This window comes from Myotis nattereri (genome assembly GCF_964212035.1).
Source record: "Myotis nattereri genome assembly, chromosome: 1".
In the NCBI taxonomy this organism is placed as follows: Eukaryota; Metazoa; Chordata; class Mammalia; order Chiroptera; family Vespertilionidae; genus Myotis; species Myotis nattereri.
In genome coordinates this window covers 187507712-187531441 of record NC_138075.1, presented here as the reverse complement: position 1 = coordinate 187531441, position 23730 = coordinate 187507712, and the positions used below count along the sequence as shown (strand labels likewise).

General features: G+C 42.8%; 1 protein-coding gene across 1 annotated transcript in view; it reads right to left on the bottom strand.

Moving 5' to 3' along the window:
* Positions 1–18295, bottom strand: part of LOC308513455 (UDP-glucuronosyltransferase 2A1) — a gene marked incomplete at both ends in the record, with an annotated part of 52081 nt that extends 33786 nt beyond the window's left edge. The window contains 2 exons of the mRNA XM_081083525.1: positions 6648–7416; positions 18242–18295. Coding sequence (XP_080939651.1) covers positions 6648–7416; positions 18242–18295 — 823 coding nt within the window. The remainder of the gene's footprint in view (positions 1–6647; positions 7417–18241) is intronic.
* Positions 18296–23730: the final 5435 nt, after the last annotated feature.

Sequence of the window (23730 nt, the reverse complement as noted above, 5' to 3'; positions counted from 1 at the left end):
TTACTTGTATCTTCGGCTGTATCCAAAATATAGAGTTGAGCAAACTTCCGAGAAACACCATCCAAAGGATATAAAGTTCCAGTACGGTGGTAAACTTGTCCGTGTATTCCAAAATAGTAGGGCCCATATCCTGATGGAGATGCAATATTTTCACCCATGGGAGCAAAAGCAAAAGAACTATTTATGGAATGAATATTTTCCATGAAATTTTTACTGTCAGAATCTTCGTTTGTCATTAATCTTTTTAAATATGCCAGGTAATCTGGAAAATGTATATCATTCAGACAGACTTTCCCTTTGCTACAACATCAAGTAAATTTCCCATCGGATGGTTTTTCATCCATGAAATTAAGTGATAGGCAAAATTCAAATCAAACATTCATTCCACAACTATGTTCGAGGATTGCATCGTCATGTACCCATTTTCACTTAGAAGGCAGTTCCTACTGGTATTGGTAGTACTTGTTGATGACTGTTCTCTTGACATATTCTGTCGTCACCACCGCCTTCTTTCAACTTCAAAGGCACGTTGGTCTTTAGACATTTTCTGTTGATAATGCCAGTGTTTTTCAGCATCAGAGCGACATTTTTCCAGTAGCTGATGTTCAGATACATCCTGTCTCAGGTGCCGCCTTCTTTCAAGATCAGACACATGCTGCTCTGTAGACACTTTTGTCAATAACATCGGCATCTTTCGGCTGCAGAGCTACGTTGTATCAACAATTGCTCTTTAGACATAGTCCCACCTCTCTACTGTTACAGTCTGAGATGCAGGTGAATGAGAGTCCTGGCTATCAGGCTGCTGAGAGATGTCTGACCAATGGCTGATTCTGTTGGGATGGGACTTCCTCCTCCCTGCTATCAGTTTCCACAGCTGTGATGAGGAAGCTGGGATGACAGAGAGAGCCTCGCCCTCCAAGCTGCCCTCTCTCTCGCTCTGCTCTATGTCCAGGGTCTCCTGCTCTGACAAGTCCTCCAAATCTCCTGCTCTCTGCTGGCAAGGTGCCAGGCGTCCGTGGGTGTGGCTAGGCACAGGCAGCCATACCTCCCCAAATGGCGAAAGTCCTGGGAGCCCGTGGCCACAGCCGCTGTCACCTCCTGGGGCGCTGGACACCTGCATATGCAAATTAACTGCCACCTTTGTCAGATAATTTGAATAGTCATTCAGATTGGGTGGTGGGCGTGGCTTGTGGGTGTGGCTTGAGCATAGTGGAGGGATGGCTAATTTGCATGTTTCTCTTTCATTATATAAGATGGTAAGTATTTGTGTATCTAAATATATATCTAAACAGAAAAGGTACAGTGAAAACACAGAATGAGAGATTAAAACATGATACACTGGTATAGGACACTCAAAAATAATGGAGCTTGCAGCTCTGGAAGCTATTCTGGGTGACTCAGTGAGTGAGTGCTTAGTGAGTGTGAAGGCCTAGGATATTTCTGTACAATACTGTGAAATTTTTTAAAAAAAGTGAGATTAAATCAAGCATAAGAGAAAATGATGCACTCAAGAGACGCAATAAACACAAGCCGTATGAGGCTGCTGCTAGTGTAACATGGCATACTGTTTTACAGCAAGCTTTTTTAAAAAATTCATGTTTTTTTTGAGAGAGAGAAACATCCATTTATTGTTCCACTTATTTCTGCATTCATCGATTGCTTCTTGTATGTGCCCTGATGTGGGATCTGAACTCTCAACCTTGGTTTATCAAGTCCATGCCCTAACCACCTGAACTACCTGGCCAGAGCGCAAGCTTTTTTTTTAAATAAATAGAAAGAATATACTCTAAAATAACAAAAGTATAGCTGTGTAAATATACAAACCAGTAACAGAGTTCATTATTATCAAGTATCATGCATTGTATGTGTTTTTATGTGCTACACTTTTATGACTATCAGCACAGTATGACCACAAACACAGGAGTATTGCATTTCATTACAATGTTACAGTATCTACTACTGTCATCACTAGAAAATGTTCAGCTCCATTATAATTTTATGAGACCACACTTATATATGTGGTTCATTGTTGATCAAAACTTTATTATGCACTGCATGACTTTAAAGAGATTACTTAAAAGGTTAAAAATAGAACTCCATAACGATCCATCAATTCCACTTCTAGAGTATACTTCCAAAGAAAAGAAAATCACTGTTTCAAAGAAATGTCTGGACCACTATGATCATAGCCTATTATTTACAACTAGAAGCCTGGTGCATGAAATTCGTGCACTGGACGGGGGGGGGGGGGGCTGTCCCTCAGCCCCAGCCTGCACCCTCTCCAACCTGGGACCCTCAGGGGATGTCCGGCTGCCAGTTTAGGCCCATGGGATCGAGCCTAAATCGGCAGTTGGACAACCCACTCACAATCCAGGACCACTGACTTCTAACTATTCGCCTGCCTGCCTGCCTGATTGCCCCTAACTGCTTCTCCCTGCCAGCATGATCACTCCCTAACCACTCCCCTGTCAGCCTGATCGACGCCTAACTGCTCCCCTGCTGGCACAATCACCCCCAACTGCCTTCCAGTGCTGGCCCGGTTGCCCCCAATGGCCCTCCCTTGCTGGCCCAGTCACCCCCAACTGTAATCCCCTGCTAACCTGGTTGCCCTTAACTGCCCTCCCTGCTGGACTGGTCGCCCCTAACTGCTCTCCCCTGCAGGCCTGATGGCACCCAAATGCCCTCCCCTGTCGGCCTGGTCACCCCCAACTGCCTTCCCCTGCTGGCTTGATCAGCCTTAACTGCCCTTCCCTGCAGGCCTTGTCCTCCCCAACTTCCCTCCCCTGCCATCCCAGTAACTCCTAATTGCCCTCCTCTGCCAGCCTGGTCTCCCCTCACTGCCCTTCCCTACAGGCCTGCCCCCCCCCAACTGCCCTCCACTTCAGGCCTGGTCCCCCCCCAACTACCCTCCCTCCCCTGCAGGCCCAATCGCCCCCAACTGCCCACCCCTGCCAGCCTGGTCCCCTGCAACAGCCCTCCCCTGCTGGCCTTGTTGCCCCTAACTGCCCTACTCTGCAGGCCTGGTACTCCCCAACTGTCATCCCCTACTTGCCAAATCACTCCTAATTGCCCTCCCCTGCCAGCCTGGTCTCCCCTAACTGCCATCCCCTGCAGGCCTGGCCCCCCCAAAAAGCCCTCCTCTGCCAGCCAGGTAACCCTTAATTGCCCTCCCCTGATGGCCCAGTAACCCCTACCTGCTCTCCCCTGCTGGCCTGGTCACCCCAACTGTCCTCTCCTGCCGGTCATCTTGTGACCATATGGGTATGGCCAATTTTTGCCCACATAGGGGTGGCCATATTGTGCAAGAGTGTGATGGTCAACTTGCATATTACCTCTTCACTATATAGGATAGCCAAGACATGGAAACAACCCAAATGTCCAAAGATGGATGAATAGATAATGAAAATGTGGTTTACATATACAATGAGATATTTAGCCATAAAAAAAGAAAATCCTATCATTTGCAACAACATGGATGGAACTTGAGGACATTATGCTAAGTGAAATAAATCAGACAGAGAAAGACAAATACCATAAGATTTCACTTATTTGTGGAAGCTTCAAAAAAAAAAAAGGAAACATAAAAACAAAAACAAAAACAAAAATTAATTCTTAGATACAGAGAACAGAATGGTATTTGCCAGAGGTGGGAGTAGGGGGTGGACAAAAAGGGGGTTAAAACGTACAAACTTCCAATTATAAAATAAGTAAATTATGGGAATATAATGTACAGCAAGGTTACTAGTAAATAATACTGTATTGTATATTTGAAAGTTGCTAAGAGAGTAAATCTTAAAAGTTCTCATCCCAAGGGAAAAACTTGTAACTATGTGTGGTAATGAGTTATATAACACTAGAGACTGATTTTGGTGATCACTTTTTTGCAATATATACAAACTAGAGGCCCGATGCATGAGATTCGTGCAAGAGTAGGCTGCCCTTCCCCCGGGTGCTGGCGCCGGCTTCCCTCTGGCCGCTGGGACCCAGGCTTCCCTCTCAGCCCCAGCTTCATCTGGAAGGTGGTCTGGCAGGACGTCCGGTCTAATTAGCATATTGCACTTTTATTATTATAGATATCAAATCATAATGTTGTATACCTGACCTTAATATATGTCAATTATATCTCAATTTAAAAATAAATAACTTAATCTCTTTCTCATCCCTTATAACACTTTCACTAATTAGCTATCAGTTTGTTTTAATTTTACCTGATAAACAATGAATACTAATTGAACAGTTTTTATCTCCTAAAAATCATTTTAGTTAACTAATATAGTCCTTTCAGTAGTAACCCTGTTTGAGATGGGATAAATAAGAGTAGGTACAAAGAAACTTACTTTTTACGGTCACACATGTAAGCAGAAATTGTTTGTTAAGAGTCCACTCTCCAGAGTGTTACTATGTATTCCCATCTGCATTATTTTTCTAGCAAATAAGCTACTTCAGTAGTACATGCTTTCCCCACATGTTTCCTGGAGTGATGCAGTAGTCTACAACCTAACATTTGTCCACTCTAGGTACACATCTGTCCATCCTATCTAATAAAAGACAAAAAGGGTAATTGACTGTACCTTCGCTATGCTTCCCATTGGCTAATCAGGGCAATATGCAAATTAACCGCCAACAAAGATGGCGGTTAATTTGCATACATAGGCTCCAAGCGGTGGAGCAAAGTCAAAGGTACCCGAAGCCAGCTGAGCAGCAAGGCCTCAAGTCCCCAGGATCAGCGGAGCCGTGAGGCCTCACGGCCCCAGGATCAGTGGAGCCACCAAGCCTAAAGTCTGGGGGGGCGGGGGCCTCTGGCAGGAGCCCAGCCAGAGCAAAGGCCAGGGTCCCGGGTGCCAGAGGAAAACTGGTGCCAGCAGCCAAGGGAAGAGAAGGCCTATCGCACGAATCTCTTCGTGCAACAGGCCTCTAGTGTGTTTTATATAACACTAGAGGCCTGGTGCATGAATTCATGCACCAGTGGGGTCCCTCAGCCTGGCCTGTGGGATCAGGCTGAAACTGGCTCTTCAACATCCCCTGAGGGGTTGCAGATTATAAGAGGGTGCAGGCCAGGCTGAAGGAACCCACCAGTGCATGATCAGGGCCAGGGAGAGAAGCAGGAGGTTAGCCAGCTGGGGAGGGACTGCAGGAGGGTTCCAGGACATGTCCAACCCATCTTGCTCAGTTCCGATCAGCCGGAACCCAGCAGCAAGCTAACCTACGGGTCAGAGAATCTGCCCCCTGGTTGTCAGTGCACATCATAGCGACTGATCGACAGGTTGACTGTCTGCCCCCTGGTGGTCAGTGCACATCATAGTGAGCAATTGAGTGGCCTTAGCATATCTTTAGCATATTACTCTTTGATTGGTTGAACAGACGACTGGACACTTAGCATATTAGGCTTTTATTATATAGGATGCAATCTAGTCATAAAACATCCCTTCAGGTTGTTCCCAGTACTTGTTAGATACAAATCAAGATGCTTAGCATGATATACAAGAAGCCTTGAAAAGTATCTTGTATGTCATACTAGATCCAGAGACATAGAATTTTCGAACAGACTGTCAAACCTCAGAAAAAAGGCAGGAGAGGGTGGACAGATGGGAAGAGATCAAACAATTAACTTGTATGCATATAAGAATAACCAATGGACACAGACAATAAGGAGGTAAAGGCCTGGGTTGGGGGGTGGGGACAGGTTGGGAGAGGTCAATAGGGGAAAAGGGGAACATATATAATACTTTCAACAATAATGAATTTTAAAAAAGAAAAATATTTATGTAATTCATTGATTCTTGACATCTTCAAAGTGTTTTTTTCCCCATACCTCTGCACCTTATACTTTGACCTTCCTAAATACTGACTCGTCAATAATACCCAACAAACGTGCTATTTCTAGATTCCACAATCTTGGGCACACTGTTTCTTTCCCCACACACTTCATTTTCAGGAAAATTCATATTTACTGTTTAAAAATTTCCTTGTGTGTCATCTCAACTCTGAAGTTTTTCAGAGTACCACTCTTGTCCTGTCATATACTGCCTATCTCCTTTATATGGTTTCTGTTCTTTATATATATTTTTATTATCCACACAATTCATATTGTAAATATTCCCTTTCATGTCTAATTTCTCTGTTTGACTGTGAAATCCTTGAAACCAGGAACTCCAGCTTAGTCTTTGTTGTACCTCCCTATCCAAGAGAGTGCCTGCTAAACAGTAGGAAGGCTATGAGCAATGATCAGATTATTCATATACATGTGTGTTTGAAACACACACACAGACTCAAAGGTCTATTTAATAATGGGCTTGTGGAAAGCTTAATCTCTTTCAGCTCCCCCCGGCCCCCCTTCCCCCACACACCACTGAAGTTTCTAGGTGATTTCTATTTTCAATGCAATATGTAAATGGGAATCAAGTCCTAATTTAAAAATTGCTTTTGTCTCTGTATGTTATGCATAAAAATATGTAGTTGGTATCTTCAAGTTCATAAAATTAGAAAACAACAAAGTATAGTTGCAAAGCATATTGCATTTTATGTCCTTTCCTGTTATGAAATGGTAATAAGAGATAGTTATCAATATGTATGACTAAAAATTATCATAGGAAATAAAAAAGAGCTCTGTTTGTTTTAATTTAAATAATAGAAAGAAAGTTACTTACCCAAAGCTTCACTATAATAGGAATCCCACTCTTTCCAAAGAGTATCAAACATGTAGTCCTGTAGATGGTAGGAGATGAAATTTCTTATTCTGTCAGTAAAAGACATCTGGTCGGTGAGTTCTGATAAAACAGCAGGAACATAGGAAGGAGGGTATGGTATCTTCCCACAGTGTTTTTCCACTGTTGATGCTGGAGAAAACCTTAAGGAGTACATAAATGGAATTCCAAGTTTTAAAGCTACTATATCACCACAAGGAAATACTGGATCTGATACCAGGACATTGAATTTGCTTTTCTTCAGCTTTTCCAGCAGCTTTTGGTTTTTGAGAACACCATCACAGATTTCTCTACTCAGTGCATGGAAGTCCTCGAGGGCTATGCCAATCTCCTGATAGAATCTCCAAATGGTTGAAGGAGATGGTTTATTTCCCATCCATGTCAAAATAAACTTCTTGATCGTTTCTTCCACTTTTTCTTTCTCAAAGGGCACCTTATATATTTCATATGTCAGAGATGGATTAGAGGTGGGCTTGATGTAAAGTGCACCAGAAGCAACTAGGACAGTCACATTATGCTGTTTGTTAATCAGCTCATCTATAATTATCTTAACATTAAGCCAATGACTACCTTCCATCGGCCAAATCAGAACATTCCCACCAAGAGTGACTCCCAGGAGACTTATCTGAAGAGACAACAGCAGAATGGATTTTTCTAACATGACGTGGCTTGACATAGAAAATTTGATGAGATGTGACGCAGACAACTTTCTCTGCATTTAAAACAAAAAGGAAAGACAAATTATTTTTCAGCTTGATTCAAACCAGTGATAGCCTTAAGAGCGTTCTCTCTAACGAATGTTACTTGTCAGGGTAGCTTCATATTTTATGATAATTACAGGTTTAGGGGCAATGTGTGTTGTACCTGTCAACTTGTTGCGTAAGCTTTAGTTATGATTCTTTTTCTGAAACTTAATCTTTCAACCCTTTCTTTGCATCTCATTATTGTTAAAGTCTTACTATTCGATTTCTTGAAGCCACTCTATATCTGAACTCTACACTCAGACCTGGGAACTGATACTTCAGATGTGACATGAAATGTAGAGATGCAAACTCTATAGTTAGCTTAGAATGTAGATATGCTAATTCTATAGGTTTTTCAATATTTAATACATTTTATATAGTAACATTAGCAAAAATTATTATTTTTTAAATATATCTTTATTGTTGAAAGTATTACAGATGTCCTCTCCCTCCCCCTCCAACTGACCCTCTCCCCTCTACTCCTGCCCCTTCCCCACAGGCCTACCACACTATTGCCTGTGTCTATGGGTTATGCATAAATGCATAAAAGTTCTTTGGTTAATTTCTCCCCCCTCCCCACCTCTCTCCCCCTGAGCCCCGCGGCCCTTCCCTCTGACATTTGTTAGTCTGTTCCATGCTTCCATGTCTCTGGATCTATTTTATTCATCAATTTATTCTGTTCATTTATTCCTCATATAAGTGACATCATGTGATAGCCGTCTTTCTCTGACTGGCTTATTTTACTTAGCATCATACTCTCCAGATCCTATTATTGTAGTTACCAGTTATTAATAGATAAGATTATTACAAGGAGAAGACTTAAAATGTTAAGTACAAACACAATAAGTATAATATTTATTACTACTTAATAAATCACTGAGAAAAAATGGCAAGTAAGTAAATAAACTGTGTATGTGTACATATGCCTGAGATGATGGGTAATGCTACTGGTAAATAAGAGCTTTTAGAAGAGACTTGCTAAGTCAAGCATGCTTCTGTGGGAAGTGATGCTCAAAAGGCCAGCTAGCCTGTGTGAATAACAACAACTTTACATTTAGACTCAGCCTTTCATAGTTGCTAACATTTGTTAACTGCTCACTACCTATCAGACATTGTGCAACGTGTTGTACATATGTTAATGTCATTTACTTTGCACTTAAGAAAAGATCCAATAAGTTACAAACGATAATTATTTCCACATCAAAGAAGAAAATATTGGTCAGAAAAGCTGAGTAACTTGGTAAGTTCATAGAACAAAATAAGAAAGGAACTGATGGTAGCTGCCTTAAGGCTCTTTGGCTCCAAAGCCTACTGGGTTGAAAAAATTGATACAAATGTAGCCATTACAAAAAGAGCCCACCATCCCTTGCACATCTTGTTCCTTGTACATTTCAAATGAGTGAATTGAGCAAAATAAACTTTGGACTTGAGCAAAACCAACATTGTCTTAAAAAGACTTGTTTGTAAAGTTAATAGGAAAGCAGACTTCCTCACCACAAGCACTGATGATTTTGACATTTTTAATCAGCAACCAGCCATGTATAGTTAGAAAGTAATTTAGCTTGTTAGCATCAATAGAAATTCCTCTATTCTATCTATGTAATTATTTCCCTTCCCTTTCTCATAAAAACCCCTTTCCTTCACCCCCATAACTGGGATACAATTTGGGCTCCTTCCTGAATTTATCCCCATGGATTTCAGTTTGTTTTGACCTCAAATAAATGCTTGTTGCCTCACTTTGGACTTTATTTTTCAAGTTGTCAGCATTCACACCAGGACAGTGTATCATGAGTACCATTAGAGTGTATCATGTCACGTTATCAACTACAACACAAATCTTCGTTAGAGGTATGGTATTTGATACTTATCTGAGTTCCTTTCTATCTGCTAGATGGGATATTGCCTGAATCATGAATTGCTGAATAAAGCCAGTAAGACCTGTAAAATGTACATAGTTGAAGTTTGTTTTTTAACAGAAGTATCTGGACATGAGTGATAAGCAGTGTGTTCAAAGGAAACTTTGTACAGTGTGTCACACAAACAAACTTGATTAAAAATATCTCAGAAATTGTGACTTTGAGGAAAACAACTTTGGAGAAAAAGCCACTTTGCTTTTCTCAGTTACTGCTTAGGCATTTTATAGTATGAATAGCTGCCCGGGGCATGAAATTAGTACACTGGGCGGGGGAGAGGTGTCCCTCAGCCCAGCCTGTGCCCTCTCGCAGTCCAGGAGCCCTTGGGGGATGTCTGACTCCCCTGGGGAGGGGGCCTAAGCCCTCAGTCAGACATCCTTAGAGCTGCCTAAAACTATGATATATATATTTGTGAAATCAGGTGTGTTCAAAGAAAAATGAATATATTTGAAAAGAAGCTAGTATATACAAATGTTTTTTATCATAGATGATAGTAAAAGATGTGCTGTAATTATTTGTACAAAAAGGCACAACAGGTTATTGATGCTACAATAGTATTTTCTTGAGAAGCTTTAAATTTCCTATTTTTAATAAATAAATTTGATTATGCATAAAATTCATTTGTAAATACAGCATATACATTTAAAATATATAAAGTTGAAATATGTAAATATAAATAATCCATTACACAATATTAAAGAAAGAAAATACCCAGAAAGGACGACATCTTGCTTCCTGTACTTGTGCTGTTTTGAAGACCATTGTGACTTGTACGAACCATTTTTGCCTTCACCGTACATTAGTATACATCTTATTTCCTATATTATGTGTGCCTAATGAAGGAACAAATGACGTTTCCACTGGGAGGAAATAGATCAACTTTTAAAGGGTCCAATGAACTCACACTTAGAAAAACTCTCAATTTATTCCTCTATAATACACTTCCCTCAATATTTATACAGTCATTATGAAGTGTAACTCCTGGGAGGAAAAATCCCCCAAATTATTTCAAAATAAAACTAAAAACTTTCAAAGGGAAGTAATAAAACAACCCAAAAGTTAACCCACAACCTTGAAATGGTTGATATTGCTATTAGAAGAAAATATAAAATACATCCAAATGTTTATTACACAGTGCTTTTATATAGCTTATACACGGATTTAAATTTCTTACCTGAAGTTTACAGCTGGACCTTTAAAAGCAATCGTTTTCCATTAGGTACCTGAGCATAAATAACCCTTGGTTGGGTAAGTGTGGTATGATGAGAAATATGATCTTAAGTAGACAGGCTTGTTTACTCTTAGCATGCTTCGTGAATTACAGTATTAAGCAGATTAAGTTGTGCAAAAGGTATATCCTTCAACCACTTTCCTGGCAAGTATTTGCATTGAATATTGCCTTTGCTATCATGGTCTCCACTGCTCCCATCAACCAAGAATATCAGATGTATCTGAAATAAAGACTGGTAATGATTAATAATCTTGGCTTATTATTAAGAAGTATGTAAAATAAATAGATCTCAAACTAATGCCACATAAAATTATTATTATTATTTATTGTAAAAAGAAATTTTAAAAAATCAAAGTGTCTTTTTTTTCCAAGTCATATAATGATGAGAGTTGGTTATGCTAATTCAAATGTAGAAACCACAGCAGAGTTGAATTGCTCTGAATAATGAAGAAATATCTCTGAAAAATCTTGTTTTTTTAAAATTTTTAATGTATTTTAAAAGATACTAATTTAGATAATTAAATATGTGTTTTAAAGTTTTATATTTTCATTATGCAACATCCCTGTGAATGATATTCTATCCGATCTAATAATAGACAAACATGGTAATTGACCGTACCTTTGCTATACCTCCCATGGGCTAATCAGTGCAATATGCAAATTAACCGCCAACAAAGATGGTGGCTAATTTGCATACTGTAGGCAAGGCAGGACAGCACATGAGCCACCAGCACGAACCACCATCCAGGGCAGGCCCAGCCCCGTCTTGCCTCAGAAGACCAGGAGCCGGCCCCGCCTTGCCGCCCAGGACCCTATCAGGTCCCCGGAGGCAAGGCAGGCTGGACCCAGAATCCCCAGATGCCAAGACAGATTATGAGGGTGAATCAAAAACAAAAACCACTTTAAATATAAAGACACATATAGATTAAAAGTAAATGAATTAAGCTGCAGCCTATTTTGTTCAGTGAATAGAGCATTAGCCTGTGGACTGAAGGTTCCCAGGTTCAATTCCAGTCAAGGGCATGTACCTCATTTGCTGCCTTGATCCCCGTCCTTATCAAAGCATGTGCAGGAGGCAACCAATCAATGTACCTCTCCCTTTCCCTTCACTCTCTCTAAAATTCAATGGAAAAATATCCTTGGGTGAAGATTAACAAAAACAATGTAAATGAATTAAGTAACATTAAAGAGATTATAAGAAAAATATATTCCATATTTTTTAGTTGTATAATGGTTATGTTTAAATTCTTAAAACCTATGAAATTGGGTGAAGGGTACATATAATATGCTGTAGTATTTTATAGTTTTTTTTTACATGTATGAGATTATTTCAAATTAAAATATTAAAAATTAATAAGATATTAATTGAAATTTATCTGCATTACATGAAAAATCTCCTAATTGCTTCTAGCGTAATTTATTAAATTGTGCTAAAATTTACAAGGGTTCAATTAAAAAATATCTTAATTCTAAATGATATAATAGAAAATATATAACAGTGCAGTTATAAGCACTTATCTGAAAATAAAAATTTAAAGAAGTGAATTTAAAGAAGGGATTAGCCAAAGAAAATATATGCACAACCCATGGACACAGACAACAGTATGGTGATGGCCAGAGAGAAGTGGGGGGCAAGAGCTGGGTAGAGGGGGGAAAAGGGGGGAAATAGGGACATCCTATATAATAATAATAAAAGGCTAATATGCACATTGACTGAACGGCTGAATGACCAGTTGCTATGATGTGCACTGGCCACCAGGAGGCAGATGCTCAATGCAGGAGCTGCCCCCTGGTGTTCAGTGCACTTCCATATGGGGAGTGCCACTTAGCCAGAAGCTGGCTCATGGCTGGCCAGAGCCGAGGTGGTGGCAGGAGCCTCTCCCACCTCCGTGGCAGCACTAAGAATGTCCCTTGGGGGCCTAAGACTTTAGTCTGACATCCCCCGAGAATCCCTGGATGTCAGAAGGATCTCTGACTGCAAGCTTAGTCCTGATCCCCTGGGGAGTGGGCCTAAGTCGACAGGTGGACATCCCCCAAGGGGTCCTGGACTGTGACTTGGGCACAGGCCGGGCTGAGGGACCCCCACAACGAGTGCACAAATTTTTGTGCACCGGGTCTCTAGTATATATATAAAGAGCCAAGGTTCATAAAGTCCAAAACAACCGGAGGCTTGACTAAACATCAGACAGGGGTTGGGTGGGGAGGGGCCAGGTTGGTGCAACGAGGTCATTAACCTCTGGCCTGGGCAACCCACTGCTTCAGCGGTTGACTCCAACAGAACCTGGGCTCTCCCCTCTGGGGACCAGAGGCCCTTTTCCTGATACTAAGTTCCCAGGATCTCTCAGACTGCTTTGTAGAAGTCAGGAAACACTGCATGTGGTCATCCTGCTCTGGGGACTCCCAGGGCTGACAGCAAGGGTGGGCTTCTGTGATGTCCCCTCTGTTATGTGATCCAGGATCGCTACATCCTAATGTTGACTCTGGCAAGACTTGGGCCAGTCCTCTGCGTATCTGAGGTCTCACTCTCTATAGCAAAGCTCCTGAGTCTCTGAGACCCAGATGCAGAAATTGCCTGTTGTCGTCATCCCACCCTGGGGACTCCCAGGCTTACACCGGGGGAGGGCCTTGGTTGGGATCCCTTTGTTGTGGCTTCCAGAGTCCCTTTAGTGTTTCCTCAAGGTCCTCACCTTGACTCTGGCAGGACTTGGGCTGGTCCTCTGCAGATATGAGGTCCCGTTCCCTATACCAAAGCCCATAAGTCTCTGAGAGCTGGATGCAGAAATCGCCTGATGTTGTCATCCAGCCCTGGGTGGGATGATTCTGTTCTAGGGTCCAGGTTCCTTCCCTCTTCCCTCATGTTCCTCACCTTGAGCCCTGGAAGGTCCTGGGATCCTCCCTCTGTTGACTCAAGGCCCGACTCCTTAGATCAAGGCCTCACTGCCCTGAGGCTGCTGTAGGAAGTCAGTGTATGTCACATTCGGTACCAAGCCCAGCAATTCCATGGGAGGGGCTGAGATGGATACCATAGGGTCCTTTAGCCCAGTTCCTGATCCATACTTTGACAGGGCCTGGGCCTCTTGTCCTCTATGAACCTGAGTCTACAACCCTCAGACCAAGGGTCTGACTACCCAAGTTCCCTGAGGAAGTGGGGCAGGGGGAGGTGAAGTTTTCAACATACAAACAGGAAGCCCAACTTCGGGAATTTAAATTTCTGCCTCATTCACCTTATACTGTTAAACCTCACATGTAGATACTATACCTACTATGATCACCCCCAAGTTTTTAAACAAAGATAAGATAACCAGTTGAGCAACTCTATTCATTAAAGACAACCTAAAGGCAATGATTTCAACCTTGAAAACAGAAAGCTGGGGAGAGCCACAGGGACAGTGGAAAAAGGGGGATGAGATGGAAATTTTCTCTGGTAGTAGCCAAGAAGTGAATGGTTTTCAAGGTGCATAAGAGCAACCTGTACTAGGGAAGCAGGATGATTCACATCTCCACAGAGACAGTCACATTACCTTGAAAAGATTTTAGGTAAATCTTATGAAAACTAGCTAATGGTGAAGGATGAGAAAGAATAATGAACCACTGAAATGGGTGGCCTAGGGAAATGCTTGGAGGAAGCATCATCTCCCTACCATGTGACCCATCGGAATTGAACATGGGACCAATAAGTTTGAGAAGGCTTCCGAGTGCTAAAGCAATGCCCCCTTTCTCTTACCAAAGCATCTCGGCCTCCTCACCCCTCCCCATGGAAGTGTCAGGATGATGCTTTATGATGTCAAAGTTTCTCTCCCAGAGCTGCCATTAGCTAGAGGAGAGTCTTCCTGGTTAATTAAAGCCTAGGGGTGTGGCCCCTCATTGTCCTAGAGAAAAGCATATGTTCAAGAGGCCTGGGTTAGGGCCCTGGGAAATTTTGACATGGTGAAGATGACCAGGTAACCAAAACCTCCTAGCACAGTTATGTAACAACCAACCCCATTCACCAAAAGAAGGTAAAAGAAGGAGAAGCCCTGTTAACCCAGGTCTAGTGTCCAGGATGAAAGGACCACACCCAAACTTCTCCTCCTCTTCTTTAGTGGCATATCTCCAAGACTTCCTGGTGTTGCCTGGCAGATTCCATACTCACCCCATAATTTTTCTCATGAAGACTTTTTTCCCTTTCATCCCAGCCATTTCCTCACAAACCAATGTCTTTTTGTGCTCACTCTGTTGTCCTTCCAGGCACTAAAGACATCCATGGGGGTGCAAAGATGTCTTTTAGGGAGTTCAAGGAAAGGAACCTTTCCAAAAATTCCTACCCCTTCAAGAAAACATACAAACGCTATAAAGTCCACAATATGTGGCCATGATCACAGGCCAAATGAGGAACTGAATAAAGATGATCCAGAAAAAGACCAAGACAATGTAGAAAAATTCACCATCTTGAGTGATAACTTGGGCAGCCAGTAACTTCAGAGCAAGGCCAAAGACCTCCAAACTATCTATGAAGTTTCTGAAGTCTGGCCCCTAAGAAATGCTGACAGTGTGGAAGCCAAATTTTACACCTACAGGGTACACCAATAGTGATGATTAAAATAAAATTAATTAGTGGTTCACTTCCAGTGTTAGCATAATCTGCAGAAAATTTTTATTAAACTTATTGGGATAATATCCTATCTAATAATAGACAAACATGGTAATTAACCATACCTCCGCTACGCTTCCCATTGGCTAATCAGGGTGATATACAAATTAACTGCCAACCAAGATGGTGGCCGGCAGCCACGCAGCTGAAGCGAACATGAGGCTTGGTTGCCCTGGAGATGGAGGAAGCGAAGGTTCCCCGCCTGCCACGGCCCAGCTCTGAGCTCCAGATGCAACAATGTTGCAATTATAGAAGCTAAACAAATCCCAGGTACCTGCTTTCAGCCAGCTTGCCTTGGAGCTGGAGCCGCAACAAAGTTTCAATTACAGAAGGTAAATAAAACCAGAATTAAAAAAAAGAAAAAAAAGAAGAGACTGGGAGCTTCAGTTTCAGGCTTGGCCAGACTGAAAACAGCCCTCAGCCCCTCATCTAGTCTGGCCAGGCACCCCAGTGGGGGACCCACCCCAAAGGGGGTGCGGGCAGCCTGAAAACAGCCCTCAGCCCCTCATCCAGGATGGCCAGGCATCCCAGTGGGGACCCCCATCTTGAAGGGGGTGCAGGTAGCCTGAAAACAGCCATCAGCCCCTCATCCAGTCTGGCCAGGCACCCCAGTGGGGACCCCCACCCTAAAGGGGGTGCGAGCAGCCTGAAAACAGCCATCAGCCCCTCACCCAGACTGGCCAGGCACCCAAGCGGGACCCCCACCCTGATCCGGGACACACTTCAGGGCAAACCAGCCGGCCCCCACCCTTGCACCAGGCCTCTATCCTATATAGTAAAAGGGTAATATGCAAATTGACCCTAACAGCAGAAAGACTGGGAATGACTGGTCACTATGACACACACTGACCACCAGGGGGCAGACGCTCAATGCAAGAGCTGTCCTCTGGTGGTCAGTAAGCTCCCACATGGAGGAGCTCTGCTCAGCCACAAGCCAGGATGATGGCTGCCAGTACAGCAGTGGTGCTGGGAGCCTCTCCTGCCTCCTCAGCAGCGCTAAGGATGTCCGACTGCAGCTTAAGTCTGCTCCCCGCTGGCAAGTGGACATCCCCCGAGGGCTGCCGGGCTGCCAGAGGAATGTCTGTTTGCCAGCTTAGGCCCAATCCCCTGGGGAGCAGGCCTCAGCCAGCAGATGGTCATCCCCCGAGGGGTCCCAGACTGTGAGAGGGCACAGGATGGGCTGAGGGACCGCCTTCCCGAGTGCACAAAGTTTTGTGCACCGGGCCTCTAGTCTATACTAATAAAAGTGTAATATGCTCTTTAGACCAGGAGGCCTTTTGGGAGACCTTCTCGATGTCCTTCTGGACAAAGCCATGGTGGCGGGGCCGAGGCAGAGACTGGGGTGATCACGCCAGGGGTGGAGGGCTGTTGGCGGTGATCAGGACAGCAGGGAGAGGAGTTAGGGGAGATCAGGACAGCGAGGGGGGCAGTTGGAGGAGAATAGGCTGGAAGGGGGGCAGTTGGGGGGAGCAGGTCAGCGGGGGGGACAGTTAAGGACAAGAATGCCAGCAGGAGGGCAGTTGGGGGTGAACACTCTGGCAGACAGAGTGGTTAGGGGCGATCAGGCAAGCAGGCAGGTGTGTGGTTAGGAGCCAGTGGTCCCAGATTGCGAGAGGGATATCCGACTGCTGGTTTAAGCCTGATTCTGCAGGGATCGGGCCTAAACTGGCAGTAGTACATTATCCAAGGGGTCCCAGATTGGAGAGGGTGCAGGTTGGGCTGAGGGGCACCCCTCCCCCCATGCACGAATTTTGTGCATCGGGCCACTAGTTATCATTATGTTTCTTTGTCCAATCATTTTATTTTTTTTAAATATATTTTACTGATTTTTTAAGAGAGGAAGGGAGTGGGATAGAGAGTTAGAAACATTGATGAGAGAGAAACATCGATCAGCTGCCTCCTGCACACCACCTACTGGGGATGTGCCCACAACCAAGGTTCATGCCCTTGACCGGAATTGAACCCGGGACCCTTCAGTCCGCAGGCTGACACTCTATCCCAGTGATGGTGAACTTGTGACACGCATGTTAGAGGTGACATGCGAACTCATTTTTTTGGTCGATTTTTCTTTGTTAAATGGCATTTAAATATATAAAATAAATATCAAAAATATAAGTCTTTGTTTTGCTATGGTTGCAAATATCAAAAAATTTCTATATGTGACACAGCACCAGAGTTAAGTTAGGGTTTTTAAAAATGCTGACACACTAAGCTCAAAAGGTTCGCCATCACTGCTCTATCCATGAGCCAAACCAGCTAGGGTTGTCCAACCATTTTAAAGGCAGAAAAAAGAAATAAAGTTAGTATGTCTTTTGCCATAGAGTCCCCAAACTGTCATAAGTACTGGAATAGAACATGACCATTTATTGTATTAACTGACAAACAAATGTGACAATAATTTCATACAGATTTTAAGTGGTAGCTGAGAATCTTGAGGGACATCTCAGCAGCAGAGGTCCCCCGTAAGTAGTGTGGGGCCTCAACCCCGTTCTGGGCTCCTAAGTCTGGAGCACTGGAGCCAGAAAGAGGAGAATTCATAACATCTGGCTGTGAAAATCAGTGGAGATTCTGCTCATCACAGAGGAACAGGAGTCTGCTAGAAACCCAGGTGCCCTCTATAAGGGCCAACACACAAAATCTGCTTGGCAGTCGCTTTCCCTGAACTCGATCAGAGGGAAAGTGCCTCAGGGTGGACTAAGATTTTGCAAAGAGAGACTGGGTTGTGTAGCTCCGGTGATAGAGCTGAAGGGACAGTTGCCAGGGTGCCTGAGCTGAGTCCCTCTGACACACTGCCCACAGCACCACATTTTCTGTGTCAAGCACTCCGCTACATATTGCATCTGCCTGGAGGAACTCTGGACTCCCTGATGCTCTGCCTAATCACGATCATGCACTGTGGGGGAGTCTGCTGCCTGAGCCCATAGTATAGGCTTTTTTGAAAGGCTCTTGAGGGTGAACGCAGAGGGTATCAAAGACTGAGTTGAATGGTTCTAGGGTGGGACCATTTTCCTGCCACTTACCTGCCAGAGCAGCAGCAATCCAGTCTGTATACCACAGCAGCACTGTTTCATCATAAGGTAAACACTAGCTTCACTCTCCTGACTCCCAGTGGCCCCTCCCTGCTAGGCTTGCACTGAGAAATATTGTTAGCTGGCTCTGGCCAGCCTGAGCCCACAGTGCAAAATCGTTTGGAAGACTCTTGCGCAGATATGTGCAAACTCTGGGCAAAACAAAGTTGTGTGTCTCTTGGGTGAAGGTCATATTTCCCCCGCATGTCCAATCAACACCCCATTTCTGTGCAAAGCCCTCCCTTCACATGGCTAAATTTTGGTCTATTTGGGACTAATAAATATTGCTGGCATCACCCTGAGGACTTTATGACACTCAATCCTACCACAAAGCTCTGTGGGCACCCAACTGGTGGTAGCTGGCCTTGGTGTGCCCTTAGACTATTGCTGAGTGTCCTCAGACTTAGGACTGGCAGGAAGTTTGAACCCATATCAATCTGATGAACACAATTCATCCCTACATGATAAGTCATTGAAAACCTGTTCTCACTTATCTTGTCTACTACCACCAGAGGCTCTTCCAATGATGGAGCCTGTCAGCTAGCACATAGGGGCGGATTTTGGGTGCCTTGGGCCTTTTGTTGACCTGCCCTCTGCTCAGTGCTGGTGGAAATTGGCCTCGGAGTGTAACTTGGCCACTGCCATGCATACCCATGCCCAGCAGAGGCACCCACACACTGTGGATCACTTAGTAGCTCCAGACAGGTGGCCCAGGGACAGACACAGGCAATGCCTGACATTGAATGCACTGGAGTGCCTTCCCAATGGCCCCAGAATCAACACAAGAACATCAGAGCATGACCCAAATAGATCTATGTGCTGCACATACAAAAGTAGATCTCAGCAGTCACTAGAATCTGCTGGAGTGAATTCTGATTTCTGGGATTAGCATCTGCACAACAACTCACAGTGTGTTTACGGTTAATTCTCATAGTCAGCTAGTCAGCTAGTCAGAGAGGCAACCTCATCCATGGATAGGCCAGCAGAAATCAAAATAAATCTACAACAGGTGGGTTCACATAACCCACACAAGGGACATTCCAGGGGACTGTGCCACTGAGGCCCACAGACACCTACTACATAAAGACAACATACCAAGACTGGAGTCACAGCATATCTACCTAATACACAGAAGCAAATATAGAGAAGCAGCCAAAAATAGGGAGACAAAGAAATATTCTCCAAATAAAAGAACAGTATAAAGTGCCCCAAAATAAACAAAATAAAATGTAGGCAAGCAAGCTACCAAATATAGAGTTCAAAAATTGTTTAAGGATGTTCAAGGAAATTAAAAGAAGGATGGATGAAATTCATGAGAATTTAAACAAAGAGAAAGTAAATATAAAAAGCACATAAAGTCCATAAAAGAGAACTGGTCAGAGGTGAAGAATACAATGTCTAAAATGAAGAACAAACTAGAAGGAATCAACAGCAAGCTAGATGAAACATAGGATTCAATTAGTGATTTTGAAGACAAGGTAGCAGAAAACACCCAATCTGAAGAACAAAAAGAAAAAATAACTTTTTAAAAATCAAGATAGTCTAGGGACATTCGGGACAACATGAAGCATAACAACAAGCACATCATAGGAGTAACAGAATGAGAAAAGAGAGCAAGAGATGGAGAAGCTATTTGAAAAAAAATAATGACTGAAAACTTTACAAACCTGGTGAAGGAAAAGAACACAAAAATCCAAGAAGAGCAAAGACTTCCAAACAGTATCCAAAGAGCCCCCATCAAGATATATCATGATTTGTGGGAAGTCACCACTTTCCCAACACTGTCATAGAGTGTGCCAAGGAACGCGGAAGGCTGAAGGACCTTGGGCATTAGGAGGTTGATGCTCAGCATTGACTGTTCCTTATTGAGATAGGGTTGCTCAAAGCAATTTCCTGACCTAATGGCCTCAAAGTAAATGTTTACTGAACCTTATGGATCTTTACTGATCTTTATTGACCTTAGAAACGGTCTGTCTGCTACCTGTTTGCCATGCTTTACTGAGGGCAAGATGTTTATTCAGTTAAAACTGAATAATAATCAGATAAGGCCAGGTTTCAGTGTGCCTCACCAAGAGAGAGGTCTCCACCTGGCCCCCCATGCCTTCTAAATTCATATTTATTGTATAGTATTTTCATTTGTGCATCAGCCCCTCCTTCGGATCCTGAACCCCTGCCTCAAAAGGTTGCGACCTTCTGGCACCATGAACAAGAATCTGGAGAGGATGTGTCACCTGAGCGAAAAACAAAGTGAAAAAGGAAAAGTGGAAATTCACCGGAAAGGTGGGAAGTTCACTGCACACAAAGCCTGTGCCAGCTTCAGAGTCACTACCATAAGTGGATGAGGAATGTTTTGATTCAGCCAGGTTATTATGGGCAGAATTTGAGTAAAAGGCAAAAACATCATTGTAAATTTTTAGCTTGCATGCTCAAGGATCAAGGAATTAAGGTGTCAAAAGGTACTGTCTTAAATCAGGCTCAAGGAAAATAAGTGCCCTTGTCATCTTTAACTATGTGGGCTCCTGTTCGAACTGCATTATGCCCACTTCATACTGAGGATCAAAAGTCTGTAACACCTAAGCCCAAGATCATCTGCCTCTAGTGGGGAAGGCTCAACAGCTACAGCAAATAAGGCTAACAGTCCTTTCACAAAAGAGTTCTTTAATGCTTTGTCTGAAAATTACCATGTGAAGCCTTGGGACTGGCAGATTTTAGCTAAAACAACTTTAGACACCAGTCGATGCTATGGAGAGCAGAATAGGATCAGATCTGTGAACAACAGGCTGAGATCTAGGCCACATTCTGGCTGAAAGTCCCAGGCAATGTAAAACATCTGAAAGATCCATGAAAAGAACTCTCATTTATTAAGTCTTATCTATGTGTTATGCATGCTTGTCTCTTGATTGTTGTTTTATCTGTCCTTTTTGTTTGGTTTAATTTGTTTATTAAGCATGCCTTTAATTAAATTTAATAGAAAAGAAACAGTAGATGGCCAGGCCATTACTAAATTATTGAGTGGGTCCACCTAGGGCATCAATCCTCTAAAAATGTGGTTACATATAGAGAGCTCATGGCTCAATTAATATCTCAACTGAGAAAGTGCTGCAGGCAGCTTAGAGGAGAAGAACCCCAATGCATCTACCTTCCCCTCACTGGGAAGAAAAGTTATTTCAGACTGATTTGAATTGGCAAATTGAAATAAGTAAATATTCAGGGGAAATTAGTTGTCACCTACTAAAAAAACAAAATACTACAATTTTTATATTACACCCCTCTTTTTATACCAACAAATATTAGACAGGAACCTATTCCTGGAGCATTAACTGTTTTTACTGATGGTTCATCTAATATTAAGGCTGCTTATCATACAATGGACTCAGACTGAGTCATCCAGCCTAGTCACACTTCTATATAAAGGATTGAATCAGAAGCTATCAAGGCTGCATTGAAGGATTTCCAAAAGCCTCTTAATATTATTTCTGATTCTGCCTATGCTGCTGGCCTGGTAAACAGAATTGAGACTGCTAGATTAAAATAACTGAGTGACCAAAGTCTATTTATACTATTTAAACAGGTATAGCATGTTGAACAGCAAAGATAGTATCCCTTTTTATATTACTCATATCAGGGCTCATACCATACTGCCTGGTCCTTTAACAAAAGGAAATGCATACATTATTACAACAGGCACATTAGGGGAATACAATTCCCATGAACAGGCAATTATAGAATGCCAACATCAGTGGCTAAAATCCCAACTTGAAAAATAAAAAGGGAGAATAATGATGCTGGAGAAATCTCCTGTAGGTAAACTACATCAAGCCGTAATTACTTTAAATTTTTTCACTTCTAATGCTGATGGCAAGACACTTATGGAATTACACTGGTGTTAGAATAAACCAAAGGAAAATGGTTTGGTTATATGGAAAGATTCTGGGTCTGGTTTATGGAAGGGTCCCTTTGTTACACTTTGGTTGAGAATATGCTTGTGTATTTCCAGAAAATGCTACAAGCCTGTGTGGATTCCTGCAAGAAATATTAAACTTCAACATGGAGCCAAGAAAGGAATTAACCAGACTAATGAGAACCTTACACCTGGAGCCTCGTCGTGTACCTGCGGCTGCAGACAGATGACTGCTCCAGCCACAGATAGCAGTAGCCCCAAGCAACATGCTGAAGATAAGGAGAGGGAGGATAATGAGACAGACCACAAACAGTTCGGAGATGACCTGGGAGATGGTGAAGAAGATGGTCCAGAAAGCTGAGCGAATTTGTGAGAGACCAAAATCTCAAGAACACCAGAGAACGTTTTCCTTGCCATGCTAGCAGCCATCAGTTGTGCGCTAATACTCTCAGGGGCAAATGGGGAAGTATATTGGACTTATGTTCCTACCCTCCATGAGTAAGACCCCTTACTTGGGCTGATCCCCCGCCTAGTGTAGTCACCAATAACACCAAGCACCTTGGTCATCCAGGGGGACCATAGGTGGGACAAGAAGTACATGGGTGTCGCCACTCAGCTTCCCTTTTGTATGACACAGAATCCAACTACTGCTCCTGTGTGTGTAGAATTAAAGAGAGGTTTCTGGCTAGCATGGACACCAAAGGAGAGTGAAGCAAAAGCCCAAATACATCTACTATCACTACTTGCTCCTGGAGAGGTACAGAAAATGTAACATTACTAAGACATCTCCCCACTAAGTCATTATGTAAAAAGTCTTATGAATGGCACCCCACCAAGGAATAAATTAGTTGGCGAGACTGTTATAGTGGCTACCCCACCAGTAGCAAACTTAATAACAGTTTTCCTTTGTGGATTGGAGCCCCTACAGGTCTGCATATAGTAACAATCGTACCCTAAAATGGAAGGGGACCGCATCCTATCTATATGTTGAAGCTAATCACTCCATCTCATGGTATGGAGGAGAATTTGTTGGATCTCAATTACAACGTGATAATTGGCCCCCACAAAACACGCAATGGAAATTAGCTGCTGCACCTGCACCTATAAAATGGTATAGTTTTAATTGTAACTTAAATAATTGCATTTGTACCATATTGGGAACTCCCAATAAGACAGTATTTGCCACCATTTGTGTATTTGATCCTTTTGTATTCATCTCAGGCCCCATTCTGATGTGCCTTAATGCAACAAGCCATTTGTGTGAGGTGTCATGCACAGGCTGCACACTATCCCATTGTATTAATTCTACATTCGAAAAATATTCTCTCTTGATTTTAAAACAACCTGCTTTCACTTGGGTTCCTACTAACCTAACCTAGCCTTGGGAATCTCATCACACCTACCAACTGTTACATGACCTGGTAAAAATCTTAAAACGACAAAAAAAGATTTCTTGGAAAGTTAATTGCAGGATTCTTTGCTCTAGTATTGCTACTTACTTTTGTGGGAATTGCTGATTCATTACATGGTACAGTGTTCA